Source organism: Cervus elaphus, chromosome 20, assembly GCF_910594005.1.
Source record: "Cervus elaphus chromosome 20, mCerEla1.1, whole genome shotgun sequence".
Taxonomy (NCBI): Eukaryota; Metazoa; Chordata; class Mammalia; order Artiodactyla; family Cervidae; genus Cervus; species Cervus elaphus.
The window spans coordinates 32,528,949-32,552,429 of NC_057834.1; the positions used below are offsets into that span (position 1 = coordinate 32,528,949).

Below are 23,481 nucleotides of genomic sequence, written 5' to 3' on the forward strand. Positions count from 1 at the left end.
AGGTGGGAGGGGGGATCGGGATGGGGAATACATGTAAGTCCATGGCTGATTCATGTCAATGTATGACAAAAACAACTACAATATTGTAAAGTAATTAGCCTCCAACTAATAAAAATAAATGAAAAAAAAAAAAAAAGAGATTTAGAAATTATGTTGGAGGCTTGGTGACACCCAGTGTCTTGACAATATAATGTAAATTTGAGGACTTAGAACTAAATGATGTACCATTTTCCAAGGAGAGGTGAAATCAATTACTTAAAATGTCTACTAGTAATATTGAGAGTATGACAGGTGAGGATATTCAGTCAAATCTGCATAGTTAAAAATTGAAAACTGTACATTGAGTTTCAGGTACCATAGTTGCTTTCTACTCAAGAAGATAGATGTTGGAGACTCCAAAAGTTCTTTGCTTAAATGTGTGGAAACAAATTTTCACATATGTATACACAGCAAAGGGGCGTCCCGGGTGGCTCAGTGGTAAAGAATCTGCCTGTAATTCAGAAGATGTAGATCTGATCCCTGAGTTGGAAAGATCCCCTGGAGAAGGAAATGGAAATCCATTCCAGTATTCTTACATGGGAAATCCCATGGACAGAGAAGCCTGATGGGCTACAGCCCATAGTGTCACAAAGTTGGACACAACTGAAGTGACTTAGCACACACACACACACACACACACACATCTCTGATGAACACAGAGGCAAAATTCCTCAACAAAATAGTAAAGCAATTGAACAATACATTAAAAAGATCATATGAGTATATGACAGTACATCAGCAGCGGGATGGCCGTAGCTGTGGCGGCGGCTGCAGACGCCCGAGCAGCCGCGGCCGCAGTGGAGGCTGAAGCCCGAGCGGCGTCGGCGGCGGCACCCCGGGGAGTTTAAGATGGCGGCGGGGGGGGGCGGCGGCGGCAGCGGCGGCGGGCCTGCGGGAGGAGCAGCGTTACGGGCTGTCGTGCGGGCGGCTGGGACAGGACCACATCACCGTACTGCATGTGAAGCTCACCGAGACGGCGATCCGCGCGCTCGAGACCTACCAGAGCCACAAGAATTTAATTCCTTTTCGACCTTCAATTCAATTCCAAGGGCTCCAAGGGGGAAAAGAGTGCAAATTCGGAAAGCTCCTCAAGCTGTTTCAGATGCAGTGCCTGAGAGGAAAAGGTCAACACCCATGAACCCTGCAAATAGATTCGCAAGACACACGGCAGCAACAGTGTCTCTCAACGGCCGTATCGGGACAGGGTGATTCACTTGCTGGCACTGAAGGCCTTAAGAAACCTGAGCTGCTGGCCCGGCTGCAGAAAGACGGTGTCAATCAGAAAGACAAGAACTCCCTCGGAGCCGTTCTGCAGCAGGTAGCCAATCTGAATCCTAAGGACCTCTCATACACCTTAAAGGATTATGTTTTTAAAGAGCTTCAAAGAGACTGGCCTAGATACAATGAAATAGACAGACGGTCATTAGAGTCAGTGCTCTCAAGAAAATTAAACCCATCTCAGAATGCTGCCAGCACCAGCCGTTCAGAATCTCCTGTATGTTCTAGTAGAGACACTGCATCTTCTCCTCAGAAACGGCTTTTGGATTCAGATTTCATTGATCCTTTAATGAATAAAAAGGCTCGAATATCTCACCTGACAAATAGAGTGCCGCCAACATTAAATGGCCATTTGAATCCCACCAGTGAAAAATCCGCTGCAGGCCTCCCGCCGCCCCCTGCAGCCGCTGCCATCCCTACTCCTCCACCGCTGCCTTCAACCCACCTGCCTGTCTCCAACCCGCCTCAGACTGTAAATTCTAACTCCAATTCCCCTAGCACTCCAGAAGGCCGGGGAACTCAAGACCTACCTGTTGACAGTTTTAGTCAAGATGGTAGTATCTATGAGGACCAGCAAGACAAATATACCTCTAGGACTTCTCTGGAAACCTTACCCCCTGGTTCAGTTCTACTAAAGTGTCCAAAGCCTATGGAAGAAAACCATTCGTCTCACAAAAAGTCCAAGAAGAAGTCTAAAAAACACAAGGAAAAGGACCAAATAAAAAATCACGACATTGAGATGATTGAGGAAAAGGAAGAGGACCTTAAAAGAGAAGAGGAAATTGCCAAGCTGAACGACTCCAATCCGGATTCCAATGAAGGAGTTAAAGAGGATTGCACCGCCTCCACGGAGCCTTCTTCAACAATTGAACTCCCAGATTATTTGATAAAATATATTGCCATCGTCTCCTACGAGCAACGCCAGAATTACAAGGATGACTTCAACGCTGAGTATGATGAATATAGGGCCTTGCATGCCAGGATGGAGACTGTGGCTAGAAGATTTATCAAACTGGATGCACAGCGAAAGCGCCTTTCTCCAGGCTCAAAAGAGTATCAGAATGTTCATGAAGAAGTCTTACAAGAATATCAGAAGATAAAGCAGTCTAGTCCCAATTACCACGAAGAAAAATACAGATGCGAGTATCTTCATAACAAGCTAGCTCACATCAAGAGACTAATAGGTGAATTTGACCAACAGCAAGCAGAGTCATGGCACTAGAGCTCTGCTTGGACCAGAAGATGTGAATAAACTTAAGCTTATTTATTTAAAATTCCAAATGAGTTGCTCTCAAAATTCTAAAAAATGAAACTTTGCCTGTTGAAAGTTTCAGTATTAGTAAACTTGAGTTATCTTTTTTTTTTTTCTCTTGTTTTCCCATTTACTTTGCTTCCTTGCATTTTTGAAGCTGCTTTTTCTGGTCCTTTCTTCCCCTTTAAGACTTGTGTTTGTCAATAGAAATAATTTTTTTTAGATATTGGGGATCCAGTGTCTGTACTTCAAATCAAACTTTTTTCCTTAAAAACTGTGTTTGTCATTAGAAATGATTTTTTTTTTTATTTAAGATATTGGGGATCCAGTGTCCACACTTCAAAGTTACGTATGTTTAAAAAAAAAAAAAAAAGCAGTAACATGCAAGGTGAAATGCTTTTGGATAAACATAAGCCTATTTTCTGACCTTTCTTAATGCGAACTCTTTGCCTTAAATGGTAGAACATTTAGAAATTTGCACAAAATACAAAAAAAAAAAGTTAAAACATTGTTTTGGAGGGTTAAGAAATAGAAAGGTGTGTGAGTACGTGTATAGATCTATACACACACTTGTAATACAGGCTGACTTGATCTAGAGCAGTAAATTCGCCCTGCAAGTTAACCCCCCATTGCAATGGTTGCCTTAAGGTGTTTGCTAGTTGTGTATCTAGTGTGGTTACTCATCAGCTACACTGCCTCCCATCTGATTAGAGCAGTGGGAAGCACACTGTGGCCTACCAGCGTCTGAACGCGTGTGCTCGACCTGTGTGCGTGCAGAGGTGGTGTGGATGTGAGCGTGCGTGGAGGAAAAAGCTGCTACCCTCAGTAGGCCAAACGCTCAGGTGAAACAACTGACGAGTGTTACTGTAGGTTTTTTTTTTCTGTCAAATCGCTACTTCTATCATGGAAGACAAAAAGCATTTCCATTTCAACAGTTTGTCAGCTTTATTAATGTTGGGCAAAATTGATGTTATGAAAATGAAACAGATCTATAGTTTTGGGGCAAAATTATAACATGAAACGTGTAGGTAACCTATTTATATACTGCTATAAAGTATTTTTTGAAGAGAGATATGCAAAGAAGCTATTACCTACATGAAATGTATATTTAAAGATTTTTTTTTTTTCATCCTGGATGCCAGGAATATAAAACAGAGCGGATATATTTAACCATAACATACTGTGATTCATCAAACAGCACAAACTTTCATTTCATGGAGTTTATCTGTTGACGTTGATTTAAACTATCATTTGTTTTATCATGTGGGAACATAAGTTATGTGGTCAAAAATATAAGGATTTTGAACTAATGTTGATACAAGTTGTGTTGTCTTATCGTATTGTTTTTCAAAGTGCTGCCAGTTTAAAAGGGAAGCATTATGTTTACAAATATGTTTTGAAATGTTTGCCAAAATATTGGTGGTATCTTTAATAAAGATGTTTGTCTCCAGCATCCAAAAAAATAAATATATAAGTTCGTTGTGAAAAAAAAAAAAAAAAAAAGATCATATGCTGTGACCAGGTAGGATTTACCTCTGCAATGCAAGAACAACTTAACCTCTGCAATCAATCAGTGTGATGCATCACATTAATAGAGTAAAAATAATATAATTGTTTCAGTAGATGCAACAATTTTTGAAAAAAATTATCATTAATTAATCATAAAAATTCTCTAAAAATGGGTATAAAGGAAATTACCAAAACATTATATAGACCATATATGACAAGCCCACAGCTAGTGTCACACTCAACAGTGAAAACATGAGTTCCTCTAAAATCAGGAAAAAGCCACTGCCGCCACTTGTATTCAGCATAGTAGTGGAAGTCATAGTACTAGCCAGAGTAATTAGACAAGAAAAAGAACTAAAACACATCCCAATTGAAAAGGAAGAAGTAAAATTCTCTCTGCAGATGATATAATATTACATATAGAAAACCACAAACCCTTCACCAAAAAAAAAAAAAAAACCCTGCTAGAAATAATAAATTCAGTAAAAATGCAGGGTATAAAACCAATATACAAAAATCACTTGTTTTTATATACATTAATAATGAACCATAAGAAATTAAGAAAATAATCTTATTTACAATTGAATCAAAAAGAATAAAATATTAATATCTAGGGATAAATTTAAGGAGGGAGGTGAAAGTTCTGTACACAAAAACCGTAATACATTGATGATATAACTACATTCATATATATTTTAGAGAAAGCAGTGGTACCTTCTTTCTTGAGGTCAGTTATTAAGGATTCAGGAACTAATGTTGAATGTTTAAGTTCTGTTTAACATCAAAAAGTATGCTGTAAATGTCTTCAAATTTCCTGACAGTAAAACAAACAGATGAGGAATGCTGCTATTTCTTTCTTTCTTTCCTTTTTTTTTTTTTTTTAAAGTTTTTAAAGCTTTTCTTTTATATACAAAGAGCTAGTACTGTTTCTGCATAACGCTGACGTGCTGCATAATGTTGATGTGTTCCTTCCATTTAAGGAAGTTCGGTTAGTCCAACTCAATGAAGCAGGGGTCCTTCACGTACAGCTGGAAACACTGGCGGCACATATTGAGGCTGTATTTCCGGATCAGACCTTGCTGGTTTGAGGAGACCCAGCAAGAGTGAGAACCCTGGCCGAATTTTCTCAGATGGCTCCAGTAGAGCTGTTGGTGACCCATGTTGCTTTCTTGGCTGCAACGAGGTAAAAGGTGTTATTTTTATCAATGCATATAACCTATACAACTGGTGGGATACATCTGAACTAAATTTAAATATTCCATCACATGTCCGGTACTCATATTTAACCAAATCCTCCAAGCCAGATTCTGTGCCAAATACCAATATTCTACATCATGTTCTCCACTATCGAATAGAAAAACTTTCCACCATTTTCAAGAACATACTCATCAGGAATCGTGATTTGGCAGAGCTAAGGAAAGCTTGATTTTTCTTTTGTCTCCAACTTCTAATATTGCATGATACAGTTGATAAAGATGGCATTAGAGAACAAGCAGTTGTACCTAAATTAGCTAAAGAATTGAGAAATAACTCTCTCAAAGAGCGTTGTACAGTATCATGTCATCTGCAAACAGTGAGAGCTTTACTTCTTTTCCGATCCGGATTCCTTTTATTCTTTTTCTTCTCTGATTGCTGTCGCTAGGACTTCCAGAACAATGTTCAATAATAGCAGTGAAAGTGGACACCCTTGTCTTATTCCTGATCTTAGGGGGAATGCTTTCAGTTTCTCACCATTGAGAATAATGTTTTTTGCAGGCTTATCATATATGGCCTTTACTGGTGGCTCAGACGGTAAAGCGTCTGTCTGCAATGCTGGAGACCCAGGTTCGATCCCTGGGTCGGGAAGATCCCCTGGAGAAGGAAATGGCAACCCACTCCAGTAATCTTGCCTGGAAAATCACATAAACAGAGGAGTCTGGTAGGCTACAGTTCATGGGGTTGCAAAGAGTCGGACACGACTGAGCGACTTTACTTACTTATGTTGAGGTAGGTTCCTTCTATGCCCATTTTGTGAAGAGTTTTAATCATAAATGGGTGCTGAATTTTGTTAAAGGCTTTTCCTGCATCTATTGAGATGATCATATGGTTTTTATCTTTCAATTTGTTAATATGGTGTGTCACATTGATTGATTCATATATATTGAAGAATCCTTGCATTCCTGGAATAAACCCAACTTAATCATGGTGTATGAGCTTTTTGATGTGTTTCTGAATTCTGTTTGCTAAAATGTTGTTGAGGGTTTTTGCATCTATGTTCATCAGTAATATTAGCCTGTGGTTTTCTTTTTTGTGTGTTGTCTTTGCCTCATTTTGGTATCAGGGTGATGGTGGCCTCATAGAATGAGTTTGGAAGGGTTCCTTCCTCTGCAGTTTTTTTTTTAAAGATATTTAGAAGGATAGGCCTTAGCTCTTCTCTAAATGTTTGATAGAATTATCCTGTGAAGCCATCTGGTCCTGGGCTTTATTTTTTGGAGGGGAGATTTTTTATCACAACTTCAATTTCAGGGCTTGTAATTGGGTTGTCCACAATTTCTATTTCTTCCTGCCTCAGTCTTAGAAGATTGAACTTTTCTAAGAATCTGTCCATTTCTTCTAGGTTATCCATTTTATTGCCATAGTTGTTTGTAATAGTCTCTTATAATCATCTGTATTTCTGCTTTGTCTGTTGTAACCTCTTCTTTTTCATTTCTAATTTTGTTGATTTGTTTCTTCTCTTTTTTTCTTAATGAGTATGGATAAAGGTTTGTCAATTTTGTTTATCTTCTCAAAGGACCAGCTTTTAGTTTTATTAAGTTTTACTATTGTGTCTTTCATTTCTTTTTCATTTATTTTTGCTCAAATCTTTATGATTTCTTTCCTTCTCCTAATTTTTTGTTCTTTTTCCAGTTGTTTTAGGTGTAAAGTCAGGCTGTCTATTCCATGTTTTTCTTGTTTCTTGAGGTAGGATTGTATTGCTATAAACTTCCCTCTTAGAACTGCTTTTGCTGCATCCCATAGGTTTTGAGTTTTCATTGTCATTTGTTTCTAGAAATTTTTTGATTTCCCTTTTGATTTCTTAAGTAACCTGTTGGTTATTTAGAAACATATTGTTTAATCTCCGTGTGTTTGTGTTTCTTATAGTTTTTTTTTTCTTGTAATTAATATCTATTCTCCTAGCATTGTGGTTGGAGAAGATGCTTGATATGATTTCAGTTTTCTTACATTTACTGAGGTTTGATTTGTGACCCAAGATGTGGTCTATCCTGGAGAATGTTCCATGTGCACTTGAGAAGAAGGTGTATTCTTCTGCATTTGGATGGAATGTCCTGAAGATATCAATGAGATCCATCTCATCTAATGTATCATTTAAAATTTGTGTTTCCTTATTAATTTTCTGTTTTGATGATCTGTCCATTGGTGTGAGTGGGGTATTAAAGCCTCCTACTGTTATTGTGTAACTATTTCTTCTTTTATGTCTGTTAGTGTTTGTCTTATGTATTGAGGTGCCCCTATGTTGGGTGCATAGATATTTACAATTGTTATGTCCTACTAACAGGTCCAGTCCTACTAACACTCCCATTTTTCCCCCTACTTCCTTCATCCTACCGAGTTTTGCATGGGTCTATATATTCTTTCCACTGGTCAGGTTCTCTTATCTGCTCTCAGCTGGTGTTCTGCATGCACTTCTGTGTCTGAAGGTGTATTCCTGATGGATTTGTGGAGAGAGATGTACTCCACGTCCACCTACTCCTCTGCATCTTGTTTCCCCCTCACTGTAGTTTTTATTTTCTTTTCATTTCCCTAATAATGAGTGATGTCAAGCATCTTTTCATGTGTTTATTAGTCATCTGTATGTCTTCTTTGGAGAAATATCTGTTTAGGTCTTTTTCCCACTTTTTGATTGGGTTGTTTTTTTTTTCCTGGTATTTGAGTTACATGAGCTGCTTGTATATTTTGGAAATCAATCCTTTATCAGTTGTTTCATTTGTTATTATTTTCTCCCATTCTGAGGGTTATCTTTTCACTTTGTTTATAGTTTCCTTTGCTGTGCAAAAGTTTTTAAGTTTTATTAGGTCCCACCTGTTTATTTTTGTTTTTATTTCCATTACTCTAGAAGGTGGGTCATAGAGGATCTTGCTGTGATTTATGTCATAGAGTATTCTCCCTAGGTTTTCCTCTAAGAGTTTCATAGATTCTGGCCTTGCATTTAGGTCTTTAATCCATTTGGAGTTTATCTTTGTATGCTGTTAGGAAGTGTTCTAGTTTCATACTTTTACATATAACTTTCCAGTTTTCCCAGGACCACTTATTGAAGAAGCTATCTTTGCCCCCATCATGTATTCCTCCCTCCTTTGTCAAAAATAAGGCACCCGGGGGTGTGGGGGTTTATCTCTGGAATTTCTATCTTGTTTCATTGGTCTATATTTCTGTTTTTGTGCCAGTACCATACTGTCTTGATGACTGTAGCTTTGTAGTATAGTCTGAAGTCAGGAAGATTGATTTCTCCAGTTCCATTCTTCTTCCTCAAGATTGTTTGGCTCTTTGGGGTCTTTTGTATTTCCATATGAATTGTGAGGTTTATTGTTCTAGTTCTGTGAAAAATGTCATTGGTAATTTGATAGGGATTTTATTGAATCTATAGATTGCATTTGATGGTATAGTCATTTTCACAATATTGATTCTTTCAACTCAGGAACATGATTGTCTCTCCATCTGTTTGTGTTGTCTTCAATTCCTTTCATCGGGGTCTTATAGTTTTTGGTATATAGCTCTTTTGTCTCCTTAGGTAGGTTTATTCCTCAATATTTTATTCTTTTTGCTGCCATGGTAAATGGGATTGACTCCTTAGTTTCTCTTTCTGATTTTTAATTGTTAGTATATAGGAATGCAAGTGATTTCTGTGTACTGATTTTGTATCCCGTGACTTTACTAAATTCACTGAGTACCTCTAGTAATTTTCTACTAGTATCTTTAGGGTCTTCTATGTATAGTATCATGTCAGCTGCAGACAATGAGTGTTTTGCTTCTTCTTTTCCAGCCTGGATTCCTTTTATTTCTTTTTCTTTTTTGATTGCCATAGCTAGGCCTTCGAAAAGTATGTTGAATTACAGCGGTGAGAGTGGGCATCCTTGTCTTGTTCCTGTTTTTAGAGGGAATGCTTCCAATTTTTCAACACTGAGAATAATGTTTGCTGTGGGTTTATCATATATAGCCTTTACTATGTTGAGATAGGTCCCTTCTATGCAGGTTTTTGAAGAGTTTTTATCATAAATGGTTGCTGAATTTTGTCAAAAGTTTTTTCTGCATCTATTGAGATTACCATATGTTTTTATCTTTCAATTTGTTAATATACTGTATCACATTGATGATTTGCATTTATTGAAAACTCCTTCCATCCCTGGGATAATCCTGGGTTGGTCATGGTGTATGATCTTTTTAATATGTTGTTGAATTCTGTTTGCTAGAATTTTGCTGAGGATTTTTGCATCTATTTTCATCAGTGATATTGGCCTGTAATTTTCCTTTTTTGTGTTGCCTTTGCCTGGTTTTGGTATCAGGGTGATGGTGGCCTCATAAAAAGAGTTTGGAAGTGTTCTTTCCTCTGCAATTTTTGGAAGGAACTTTAAAAGGATAGGCATTATCTCTTCTTTAAATGTTTGATAGAATTCACCTGTGAAGCCAGCTGGCTCTGGGTTTTGTTTTTGGGGAGATTTTTAATCAAAGTTTCAATTTCAGTGCTTGTAATTGGCTTGTTTATAGTTTCTATCTTCTTGGTTCAGTCTTAGAAAATTGAACTTTTCTAAGAATCTGTCCATTTCTTCCAGGTTGCCCATTTTATTAGCATATAGTTGCTGATAATAGTTTCTTATGATCCTTTGTATTTCTGCATTGTCTGTTGTAACCTCTCCTCTTTCATTCCTAACTTTGTTGATTTGATTCTTCTCTCTTTTTTCTTGATGAGTCTGGCTAAAGGTTTGCCAATTTTATCTTCTCAAAGAACCAGTTTTTAGTTTTATTAGTCTGTACTATTATTTCTATCAATCCCAAAGAAAGGCAATGCCAAAGAATGTTCAAACTACCTCACAATTACACTCATCTCACACACGAGCAAAGCAATGCTCAAAAGTCTCCAAGCCAGGTTTCAACAGTCCGTGAACCATGAGCTTCCAGATGTTCAAACTGGATTTAGAAAAGGCAGAGGAACCAGAGATCAAATTGCCAATATCCGTTGGATCATAAAAAAAGCAAGAGAGCTCCAGAAAAACATATACTTCTTCTTTATTGACTATGCCAAAGCCTTTGACTGTGTGGATCACAACAAACCGGAAAATCCTTCAAGAGATGGGAATACCAGACCACCTGACCTGCCTTCTGAGAAATCTGTATGCAGGTCAGGAAGCAACAGTTAGAACTGGACATGGAACAACAGACTGGTTCCAAATTGGGAAAGGAGTACATCGAGGCTTTATATTGTTATCCTCCTTATTTAACTTATATGCAGAGTACATCATGCGAAATGCTGGGATGAATGAGGCACAAGCTGCAGTCAAGACTGCTTGGAGAAATATCAATAACTTCAGGTATGCAAATGACACCACCCTTATGGAAGAAACAGAGGAGGAACTAAAGAACCCCTTGATGAAAGTGAAAGAGGAGAGTGAGAAAGTTGGGTTAAAACTCAACATTCAGAAAACTAAGATCATGGCATCCTGTCCCATCACTTCATGGCAAATAGATGGGGAAACAATGGAAACAGTGACAGACTATTTTTTTGGCTCCAAAATTACTGCAGATAGAGACTGCAGCCCTGAAATTAAAAGACCCTTGCTCCTTGGAATAAAAGCTTTGACCAACCTAGATAGCATATTAAAAAGCAGAGACATTACTTTGCCAACAAAGGTCCATCTAGTCAAAGCTATGGTTTTTCCAGTAGTCATGTACAAATGTAAGATTTGGACTATAAAGAAAGATGAGCACCAAAGAATTTATGCTTTTGAACTCTGGTGCTGGAGAAGACCCTTGAGAGTCCCTTGGACTGCAAGGATTTCCTAAAGGAAATCAGTCCTGAATATTCATTGGAAGGACTGATGCTGAAGCTGAAACTCCAATACGTTGGCCACCTGATACAAAGAGCTGACTCATTGGAAAAGACCCTGATGCTGGGAAAGATTGAAGGTGGGAGGAGAAGGTGATGACAGAGGATGAGATGGTTGGATGGCATCACCTACTCAATACACATGAGTCTGAGCAAGCTTTGGGAGTTGGTGATGGACAGGGAGGCCTGGCGTGTTGCAGTCCATGGGGTCGCAAAGAGTCAGACATGACTGTGCAATTGAACTGAACTGATTATTTCTTTCATTTCTTTTCATTTATTTCTGCTCTGATCTTAATTATTCCTTTCCTTCTGCTAACATTCAGGTTTTCTTCTTCTTCTTTACCAGTTGTTTTAGGTATAAAGTTACCCTGTCTATTCCATATTTTCCTTATTTCTTGAAGTAGTATTGTATTGCTATAAACTTCCCTCATAGAGCTGCTTTTGTTGTATCCCTTTGGTATTGAATTGTCATGTTTTTTTTTTTTTTCACTTATTTTTATTAGTTGGAGGCTAATTACTTTACAATATTGTAGTGGTTTTCGTCATACATTGACATGAATCAGCCATGGACTTACATGTATTCCCATCCTGATCACCCCTTCCACCTCCCTCTCTACCCGATCCCTCTGGGTCTTCCCAGTGCACCAGGCCCGAGCACTTGTCTCATGCATCCAGCCTGGACTGGTGATCTGTTTCACCCTAGATAATAAACATGTTTCAATGCTGTTCTCTCGAAACATCCCACCCTAGCCTCTCCCACAGAGTCCAAAAGTCTGTTCTGTACATCTGTGTCTCTTTTTCGGTTTTGCATATAGGGTTATTGTTACCATCTTTCTAAATTCCATATATATGCGTTAGTATGCTGTATTGATCTTTATCTTTCTGGCTTACTTCACTCTGTATAATGGGCTCCAGCTTCATCCATCTCATTAGAACTGATTCAAATGAATTCTTTTTAATGGCTGAGTAATATTCCATGATGTATATGTACCACAGCTTCCTTATCCATTCGTCTGCTGATGGGCATCTAGGTTGCTTCCATGTCCTAGCTATTATAAATAGTGCTGTGATGAACATTGGGGTACACATGTCTCTTTCAGATCTGGTTTCCTCAGTGTGTATGCCCAGAAGTGGGATTGCTGGGTCATATGGCAGTTCTATTTCCAGTTTTTTAAGGAATCTCCACGCTGTTTTCCATAGTGGCTGTACTAGTTTGCATTCCCACCAACAGTGTAAGAGGGTTCCCTTTTCTCCACACCCTCTCAAGCATCTATTGCTTGTAGACTTTTGGATAGCAGCCATCCTGACTGGCATGTAATGGTACCTCATTGTGGTTTTGATTTGCATTTCTCTGATAATGAGTGATGTTGAGCATCTTTTCATGTGTTTGTTAGCCATCTGTATGTCTTCTTTGGAGAAATGTCTGTTTAGTTCTTTGGCGCATTTTTTGATTGGGTCATTTATTTTTCTGGAATTGAGCTGCAGGAGTTGCTTGTATATGTTTGAGATTAATCCTTTGTCTGTTGCTTCGTTTGCTATTATTTTCTCAATTGTCATGTTTTAATTGTCATTTGTTTCTAGGAATTCTTTGATTTCCCTTTTGATTTTTCAGTAACCTGTTCATTATTTAGAAATGTATTATTTAATCTCCATGTGTTTGTGTGTTTTTTTTTTCAGTTGTTTTCCCTGTAACTGATATCTAGTTTCATAGTGTTGTGGTCAGAAAAGATGCTTGATACGATTTCAATTTTCCTAGATTTAGTGAGATTTGATGTGTGATCCAAGATGTGGTCTATCTTGGAGAATGTTCATGTGCACTTGAGAAAAACTGTATTCTTCTGCATTTGAATGCAATGTCCTGATGATATAAATGAGATTTATCTGGTCTAATATGTCATTTATGTCTTGTGTTTCCTTATTAATTTGCTGCTTTAATGATCTGGCCATTGGTGTAAGTGGGGTGTTAAAGTCCCCTACTATTATTGTGTTACTGTCAGTTTCCCTCTTTATGTCTGTTAGTGTTTGCTTTATGTATTGAGGTGCTCCTATGTTGGATGCATAAATATTTACAACTGTTATGTCTTCCTCTTGGATTTGTCCCGTGATCATTATGTAGTGTCCTTCCTGTCTCTTGTAATATTCTTTATTTTAAGGTCCATTTTGTCTGATATGAGGATTGCTACTCCAGCTTTCTTTTGATTTCCATTAGCATGGAATATCTTTTTCCACCCTCTCACTTTCAGTCTTTATGTGTCTCTAGTCATGAAGTGGGTCGTGTACACAGCATATATATGGGTCTTGTTTTTGTTTCCATTCAGCCAGTCTGTGTCTTTTGGTTCGAGCATTTAATCCATTTACATTTAAAGTAATTGTTGATAGATATGTTCCTATTGCCATTTTCTTAATTGCTTGGGATTTGTTTTTGTAGGTCTTTTTCTTCTCTTGTGTTTCCTATCTATGTAAGTCCCATTAACATTTGTTGTAAAGCTGGATTTATGGTACTAAATTCTCTTAACTTTTGCTTGTTGTAAAGCTTTTGATTTCTCCATCAATTTTGAATGAGATCTTTGCCAGGTAATGTAATCTTGGATGTAGGTTTTTCCCTTTTAGTGCTTTAAATATATCCTGTCATTTCCTTCTGGCCTGCAGAGTTTCTGCTGAAAGATCAGCCATTAATCATATGATTTCCCTTGTATATTACTTGTTGCTTTTTCCTTGCTGCTTTTGATATTCTTTCTTTGTGTTTAATCCTTGTTAGTTTGATTAGTATGTGTCTTGGCATGTTTCTCCTTGGTTCTATCTTTATGAAGCTCTCTGAACTTTTTGGACTTGATTGGCTATTTCCTTTCCTGTGTTGGGGAAATTTTCAACTATAATCTCTTCAAGCTTTTTCTCAAACCCTTTGTTTTTCTCTTCTTCTTCTGGGACCCCTATAATTAGAATGTTGGTGCACTTAATATTGTTCAAGAGGTCTCTGAGACTATCCTTAGCTCTTTTCATTCCTTTTCCTTTATATTGCTCTTCAGCAGTTATTTCCGTTATTCTGTCTTCCAGCTCACTTATGCGTTCTTCTGTCTCAGATATTTTGCTATTGATTTTTTCTCAAGTATTTTTAATTTCAGTAATTGTGCTATTTTTCACCATTTGTTTATTCTTTATTTCTTCTAAGTCTTTGTTAAATGTGTTAATTGATTCTTGCATTTTCTCCATTCTATTTTCAAGGTTTTGGATCATTTTTACTATCATTACTCTGAATTATCTTTCTGGTATGTTGTCTATTTCTTCTTTGTTTATTTAGACTTACGTATGTGGAGAAAGCAATGGCAACCCATTCCAGTATTCTCGCCTGGAGAGTCCCATGGGCATAGGAGCCTGGTCGGCTGCAGTCCATGGGGTCGCAAAGAGTTGGACACAACTGAGCGACTTCACTTTCACTTTTCACTTTCATGCATTGGAGAAGGAACTGGCAACTCACTCCAGTGTTCTTGCCTGGAGAATCCCAGGGACGGCAGAACCTGGTGGGCTGCCGTCTATGGGGTCGCACAGAGTCGGACACGACTGAAGCGACTTAGTAGCAGCAGCATGTATTTCTAGGTTGTTCCTTCATTTGCACAATATTTCTCTGTTTTTTCAACTTTTTAAACTTATTGTGTTTGAGGTCTTCTTTTTCCAAGCTTCAAGGTCAAATTCCTTCTTCCTTTTGGTTTCTGCCCTCATGGTAAGGTTTGTCCAGTAGTTTGTGTGGGCTTCATGTAGGGTGTGGCTTGCATATGGTGGAAGGAGGTGAGCTTTTCCCCTCTCTGATGGGCAGGGCTCTGTGGGGTGGCAATCCTGTCTGCTAACGATTGGGTTGGTTTTGTCTTGTTTGTTGTTTGGATGAGGCGTTCTGCACAGGGTGCTGCTGGCAGTTGTGTGATGCAGGGTCTTGTGTACAAGTGTATGCCTTTGTGGGAGTTCTCGCTAATTAATACTCCCTGGGGTTAGGAGTTCGCTGGCAGTCTAGGGTCTTGCAGTCAATACTCCCATTCCAAAGGCTCACAGCCCAATCTCTAGCTGGGGAATGGAGCTTGCACAGGTAATTTGTTATGGCCTTAAGAGGATTAAAACAAACACAAAAACAACAAAAGATGCACCTCATACAAATAGCAAATACAAAATCAGGCAAACGATAACAAAAATAATGGAATACACACACACACACACACACACACACACACACCCCTATAAACAAAACCAAAACAGTCCAAAAAAAGAGTACAGTAGATTTCCCAGTGAGCAAAGAAAACAAAAAAAATATCAACCAGTTAAAAACAAAACTAACTAAAGCACAAACTGGGAAACAAAACCAAAGCAAGGTGCCAATTGTGGAACAAAGCAATGAAAACAAAACAAACATGGTGAGAAAAAGAAATAAAAGAAATGAAAGAATAGAAATGCAAAGTTAAATAAAGGTAGATAAAGAAGATTTATATATATTAAAAAGAATAACTACGATGGGAAAAGAACAATAGGAAAAGCAAACAAAAGAATAAATGTTGAAAAAAATAATAAATTTTAAAAATTAAAATAAGGAAAACCCCACAGAACCACAAAAGACCAATGTAGAGACAGAAGAATATAAAGAAATTTAAATTGTGATTTAAAAAAAATTATCAGCAGCCCTGAGCACCCTGTATCATGCATCGAAACTGGACTGGGGATTCGTTTCAAACATGATAATTTACATGCTCGGGGCTGGTGCACTGGGATGACCCAGAGGGATGGGATGGGGGGGAGGTGGGAGAGGGGTTCAGGATGGGGAAGACATGCACACCCATGGTGGATTCATGTCAATGTATGGCAAAACCAATACAATGTTGTAAAGTAAAAAAAAAAATAAATTAAAAAAAATTTTTTAATTATTAAAATTTTAAATAGTTTTAATAGTACTAGTTAAATCAGGAACTATGGCAACAGAAGGGGAAAAACTGTAAAAAAAAAAGAAGAAGAAGAAGAAGGAAAAGAAAAAATACAGAAGCAACTACAGAACAAGTCAAAACATAAGAATAATAAATGTTTTTCTTGAATTTCTGCTGTCAGCATCCTTTCCCTTGCTGTGAGTCACAGTCCACTTTACCTGCCTAGGGTACCCTTCGATACTGGGTTGGTCTCTATAGACTCTAGTCTGGTCCTCCTCCTGTGTGTTGTTGCCTCCAATGTCCACAGTTGTCAGAACTAGTGCATTTTCTTTTGTGGGGACTCCCATTGTCCTTTTATATATTCTAGGCAGACAGAGAGTCTGCTTAGTTGATTGTGTAGATTTAATCTGAAGCTTGTACAGCTGGTGGGAAGGTTTTAGGTCCTCTTCCTTAGCCACACAGCCCCTGGGTTTCAACTGTGGTTTTATCTCCACCTCTCCATATAAGAGATCCACAGGGGCTTGCTGCTGAGGCTGCTCTGGAAGACTTGGGTCTGCCCCAGTGAGGAACAAGTGTGGAGGTGGCACAGCTGTTTGGATTGCAGGGAACCTGGCAGCATCAGGTACTCAGGGGAGCTGGCAGCTAGGGCAGCAGGAAATATGGTGTTCTTAGGGTTTTTTCTAGCCTCTGACAACTCTGTCCCAGTGGGGTTTGAGCATGGAGGTGGCACAGTTGCTTGGATCACAGGGACCCTGACAATGTCAGCTACACAAGGGTGCTTACAACTATTGTCACAGAAGATGTGGCACTCTTAGGGCTTGTTCTAGCCTCTGGCAACTCTGCCCCAGTGAAAATTGAGTGTGAATGTGGCACAGCTGTTTGGATCATGGGGACCCAAGTGTGCTGGGACACCAACTGCCTCAGTCACAAGAGATATGGCCCTATCAGAGTCTTTCTAGCCTCTGGAAACGTGATCAGCAAGCCTCTTTGGCTGGTCCTTCTCTGTTGCTTGGCACGTCAGGAGCTTAAAAGGCCAGTCTCTCTGGGGTCTTTCTCTATTGTTGGTCTTTCTCTGTTGTTCAGCTGTCATTGCTGGTGTGTGGGGAGAGAGAGAGCAATGTGATGGCTGCACACCCTACATGTGACTCAGCAGTATCACCTTGCCTCCATGGTTGCCTGGTTTTCTTCCACAGCCTTTTCCCACAGTGATCTCCTCCCTCATGTCCCCTCGGGCTGTATCCCTGCCATCAAAAGCATGGGACTGGGGAGGAGCCAAGATGGCGGAGGAGTAGGACGGGGAGACCACTTTCTCTCCTACAAATTCATCAAAAGAATAACTGAACGCAGAGCAAACTTCGCAAAACAACTTCGGATCGCTAGCTGAGGTCATCAGGCGCCCAGAAAAGCAGCCCATTGTCTTCGAAAGGAGGGCTGTATAGTTGGAGAAGTCCAAAAGCATGGGACTGCACTCCAGTCCCTATGCTTCAGCTCCCAGCTGTTGTGCTTTCTAGGGGACTCGCATCACTGTCTGGGGTACGTATGGCTGCAGTAAGGATTGTCTATGTGATTTTCATTCCATTTAGACTGTCACGGATCAGCTGCTTCACTCTCAGCCTCAAATGTTTCTCCTCTGTCCCAAACAATTGCCTTGATGTGGAGATTAGACCCCTGCTTCAGTTCCCCCACCCACCAAGGCAAGGTCCAATCCCACTTACTCTCCTCTTTCCCCGCCTACTTCCTTCATCCTACTGAATTTTGCATGGTTCTATGTATTCTTTTCCAGTGGTCAGGTACTCCTGCCTGCTCTCAGTTGGTGTTCTGCAAGATCTTCTGTGTCTGAAGGTGAATTCCTGATGTATCCATGGAGAGAGAGGTACTCCACATCCACCTACTCCTCTGCCATCTTGAGAACTAACATCTTAACAACGTTGAATATTCCAACACATCAATAGGCATTCCTTCCCATTTATTTCTAGTCTCCAGTGCCTTTGTCAGATTTATCCTCACACTTTCATTAGATTTATCTGTAAATATTTCATGCTTTTGATCCCCTCTTTACTTCAGTTTGAAGACTTTTTATTATTTTGACATTCACTGACCCTTTCTTTGACAGTGTCTATTCTGATATTTATTAAGTCCATCAAATTAACTTTTGTTTCACATATTGTATTTTTACATTTTAGAATTTCCAATTGGTTCTTCATTTGAGTTTTCATTTCTCTCTAGAACCAGCCCATCTTTTCAAATTTTCAACAACTATTCCTATAAATTCTTAAAAATATTTACAATTGTTGTTTTAGTCTTTATCTATTTCCAAAAGCTGCTCATCTATAGTTTGTTTCTATTAACTGAGCTTTCTCTTGATTATGTATCATGTTTCCTTGTTTCTTAACAATTCTCATAATTTTGATTGTATTCTAATAGTTGTATAAAAATAGTATATTTTTAAATATAATACTTTTTGTTTTGGTTTACTTTGTTTTCATGGAAATGCAATCCCTTCCCTCTCCCTGGCATTTTGAGTGAGAATTTGATTATTAATATTTTCCTTAGAATTAAACTGAGCTGGGATAGAGTCATAGCTTTAGTTAGATTGAGTTTGCTTGCAATCAGCCTAATCCCCAACATTGTTCCCCACCCCTGCCTCTTAGATCATATCAATATTTTAAGTGGAAAGGGGTTGGGCTGTAGTTTTATTATTTTTGGTTCACTTTTATATTAAAATTCCAACTATATATGTCATACAATCCGCCTTTGTTTTTCAGATCCTTGTCAATGCCACTTTCCCAGAAAAATTCTGGAGGGCATGGGAATTGTTGCAAAAAAAAAAAAAAATGTTTTAGCATTGAAGGCTTTTCCAGATTCCAGCCTATCCTGCCAACCCACAGTGTCACCTAATTTTACCTAATTTGTCCTTCTCAAAGTTTCTGTCTATAGCAGTCTCTCTCTTCTAGTGGTCTGTACCCCAGACCAGATTCCTGTCCCAGATCTCAAGTTATTTGGCACTCTGCTCAACTACAAAGGGCACATCAAGGGAAGTCTCAAAAGCTAGAATCTTTTTTTTCCAAAGGAATCAGTCTTTTTTATTTTACTCCAGTGTTTTAGGGCATAATAAAAAGTAAAGTTTAAGCATGTTGAAATTAGTTTCAAGGCAGTAGAAATTGTCACATGGCAGAAAGAGTAATCAAATAATTGTCACTGTTCCATTATCTAGTGAATTATCTTTCCCTTTTCTTTGTTCCAGGTAATCAACAGGAGGTACCAGAAGAAAAGCAATACATAGGTATGTGACATAGGTATGTGCCTTTTGAAGAAAAAGCAAAAAAAGGGGGGGTTGATAGTTGAGTTGCCATATAGTGTAGTGACTAATAAATACCATTTCTAAAATTCTTTGTCTGTATTTTAACGGGAAGATAAAAATATGCTCTTAAGATGAATATTATAGAATTTAAGAAGCCTGAAAGAAGAAAAAGTGCACTGTGAACTGAAATCAGAAAAGGCAGGTCTCTTACTGATTCTTCACTCTTGGAATCTCATTAACTATCAGATGAAACTTGATGGCTGCCAGCCATTCAATATTTTCCCCACTCTAGACTGTTTAATTGCCCAAAACCACCACATACAGATTAGTCCGAAATGTACTTATTGTTCCTGCTGGAGGTGTTTTAAAAATGAACAAAAGCTAGTATCTTCTTTTTTCAATTTATTTATTTTTAATTGAAGGATAATTACTCTACTGTATTGTGTTGGTTTCTGCCAAACATCAGTATGAATCAGCCATAGGTATAATATGTCCCTTCCTTCTTGAAACTCCCACCCACCTCCCTCCCGTCCCACCCCTCTAAGTTGCTACAGAGCCCTGGTTTGAGTTCCTTGAGTCATGTAGCAAATTCCCATTAGCTATCTGTTTTATATATGGTAATGTATGTTTCCATGTTATTCTTGCCATATCTCCCATCCTCTCCTTCCTCCTCACCACAACCTCCGTGTCCATAACGCTGTTCTCTATGTCTGTGCATCCATTGCTGTCCTGCAAATAATTTCATCAGTATCATCTTTCTAGATTCCATATATATATATACATATATATAGAGAGAGGAAAGAAATGGCAACCCACTCCAATATTCTTGCCTGGAGAATTCCATGGACCAAGGAGTCTGGCAGGCTATAGACCATGGAGTCACAGAGAGTCGGACGTGACTGAGTGGCTATCACTACACTATATATATATGTATATATACATTAGTATACAATATTTGTTTTTCTCTTTCTGACTTACTTCACTCTGTATATAGGCTTTAGGTTCACCCACCTCATTAGAACTGACTGAACTGTTTCTTTTTTATGGCTGAGTAGTATTCCATTGTATATATGTACCACAGCTTCTTTATCTATTCATCTGTTGATGGACATCTAGGTTGCTTCCATGGCCTAGCTCTTGTCAATGGTGCTGCAATGAACACTGGTGTACATGTGTCTTTTTCAGTTTTGGTTTCCTCAGGATTTGTGCCTAGTAGTGAGATTGTTGGGTCATATGGTGGTTTGTTTCTAGGTTTTAAAAGAATCTCCATACTATCTTCCATAGTGGCCATATCAATTTACATTCCTACCAACAGTGCAAGAAGGTTTCCTTTTCTACACACCCTCTCCAGCTTTTATTGTTTGTACATTTTTTTGATGATGGCCATTCTGACTGGTGTGAAGTGGTATCTCATTATAGTTTTGATTTGCATTTCTCTAATTAAGGAACCGATGAAAGAAATTGAAGACAACAAACAGATGGAGAGATATTCCATATTCCTTGGTTGGAAGACTCAATATTGTGAAAATGACTATACCATCAAATGCAATCTACAGATTCAAGGCAATCCCTAACAAATTACCAATGACATTTTCCACAGAACTAGAATAAAAAATTTCACAATTCATGTGGAAACACAAAAAACCCCGAACATCCAAAGCAGTCTTAAGAAAGAAGAATGGAGCTGGAGGAATCAACCTTCCTGACTTCAGACTATATTACAAAGCTACAGTCATCAAGAAAGTATGGTACTGGCACAAACACAGAAATATAGACCAATGGAACAAGATAGATAGTCCAGAGGTAAACCCATACACCTATGGGTACCTTATTTTTGACAAAGGGGCCAAAAATATACAATAGGACAAAGACAGTCACTTCAATAAGTGGTGCTGGAAAAACTGGACATTTTCGTGTAAAAGAGTGAAATTAGAACATTTCCTAATGCCACATACAAAGATAAACTCAAAATGGATTATGTATATCTAAATGTAAGGCCAGAAACTATAAAACTCTTAGAGGAAACCATAGGGAGAACACTCGATGACATAAATCACAGCAAGATCCTCTATGACCCACCTCCTAGAGTAATAGAAATAAAAACGAAAATAAACAAGTGGGACCTAATTAAACTTAAAAGCTTTTGAACAGCAAAGGAAATTATAAACAATGTGAAGAGACAACCCTCAGAATGGGTGAAAATAATGGCAAATGAAACAGCTGACAAAGGGTTAATTTTCAATATATAAAAGCACCAGTTCATACAAGTAAATACCAGAAAAAAAAAACAACCCAATCAAAAGTGGGGAAAAGGCCTAAACAGACTTTTCTGCAAAGACATACAGATAGCTAATAAACACATGAAAAGATCCTCAACAAAAGCTAGTACCTTCTTAATTAAAAAAAAAAAAAAATACATCGCTTGTTTGACAGCTTAAGGCTGAATTACAGAGAAAAGACAGTGGTCCAAGCATAAGAGCAGATAAGTCCTTGAGTAAAACACCAACATGGGCTTCCCTGGTGGCAGTAAAGAATCCGCCTGCAATGCAGGAGCTGCAGGAGACGCGAGTTGGATCCCTGGGTCAGAAAGATCCCTTGGAGGAGGGCATGACAACCCATTCCAGTATTCTTGCCTGGAGAATCCCATGGACAGAGGTGCCTGTCAGGCTACAGTCTATAGGGTCACAAAGAGTCAAATGTGACGGAAGCTTCTCAGCACGCACGTGCAAGATATCAATACAAACGTTCTAAAGACATACACATGAGACCAAGCAAGAGTTTTAAACGCAAGAGAAGAAGGAACATTCCTTCAGGGAATAAAGAGGATACAAAGTTAGGTTTTCAGCAGCTCTTGGCAACTTCATAGTCTTTCTCCCTTCTCTGTACAACTAACACAAGATAGATGTGTGGTTGTGCAAATGTACTAATTACATATTTCAGGGAGATATGTTTGTTAAAACTGTGAAAGTAATATGGTTTAATTTTATGAAAGGATATAATTTGGAAAACTTTATTTTAATCATTCTTTGGTCCCAGCTTCCCAATTCACTATATCTCAAAAAGGCACTCAACTGTTCAACACTGAATAAGTATATATGGGAAATGATGAGAAGGATTGCTCAGAGAATGACTCCAAATGCTCAGAATCCCTGGAAATGAGCTAGCTGGTTGAGTAGTCCTTTTAGTGGGAAAGGCTACATACAGTCTTACTTCTCCAGGTCTCAGGGCCTATTTTCTCAGTTTTCCCAGCACTCCACTGGACTTCCCAGGTGGTGCTAATGGTAAAGAATCTGTCTGCCAATGCAGGAGACACAAAAGAGACTCGGGTTCAATTTCTGAGTCAGAAAGATTCCCTGGAGTAGGAAATGACAACCCACTCCAATATTCTTGCCTGGAAAATGCCATGGGCAGAGGAGCCTGATGGGCTCAGCCCACGGGGCGCAAAGTGTTGGACACAAGTGAGCAACTGGACCAGCACCACCACCCAGTGCTCCCCAAAACAGCTGGGTCCAAGTTCAAACTGCTTGGTATCTGGTCCTAAATTTTACTCCCATTACCACTCTCCATCACCCAGACAAGGCCCTTGTTATACTTCTAACAGGGACTGGGGAGGCTTCTATAAGAGAACGGTCCTGAGTCATGTCTAGTTCAATCATAATTATACAAATTATATTATATATTATATACACTATGTATATGTATATGCATACATAGTAATACAATACACTACAATCTATCACAATTTTATAATTATATATAACCATATTATATCTGATAATATACATTATCAGATAATATCTGATATCTGATAATATCTATATATTATATATAGTTGTATATATAATTAAACTTATATATTAAACTTACATATATATAACCATATATTATTATCAGATAATACCTCCATATCTGATAATATGCATTATATTATTATTATATACATGATTATAATTATCATATAGTACAAATAATTATACAGTTATATACACTTGTATAATAAATTATACATGATTATTATTGCATATGCTAATATTAATAATCATGCAATATTAGTTGCTCTCACTTATTAAACTCTTACAGAGTTAACACATTCTTCCCATTGCCTGATCCCTATCACCTTTCTCCTAAT

The 23,481-nt window shown here is 38.3% G+C and overlaps 2 protein-coding genes across 2 annotated transcripts; one reads left to right on the top strand and one right to left on the bottom strand.

The window, feature by feature from the left end:
• Positions 1-781: 781 nt before the first annotated feature.
• LOC122677727 (RNA polymerase II elongation factor ELL2-like) lies at positions 782-3,056 on the top strand. Its single transcript, XM_043877935.1, is given in 3 exon segments — positions 782-1,186; positions 1,189-1,269; positions 1,272-3,056. Coding segments are annotated over 3 exon segments (1,647 nt in total). The 5' UTR covers positions 782-888; the 3' UTR covers positions 2,540-3,056.
• A 2,011-nt stretch (positions 3,057-5,067) lies between these two features.
• On the bottom strand, positions 5,068-5,247 carry LOC122676396 (40S ribosomal protein S29-like). Its single transcript, XM_043875589.1, has one exon. The coding sequence runs from the start codon at positions 5,236-5,238 to the stop codon at positions 5,068-5,070; it is 171 nt and encodes a 56-aa protein (XP_043731524.1). The 5' UTR covers positions 5,239-5,247.
• Positions 5,248-23,481: the final 18,234 nt, after the last annotated feature.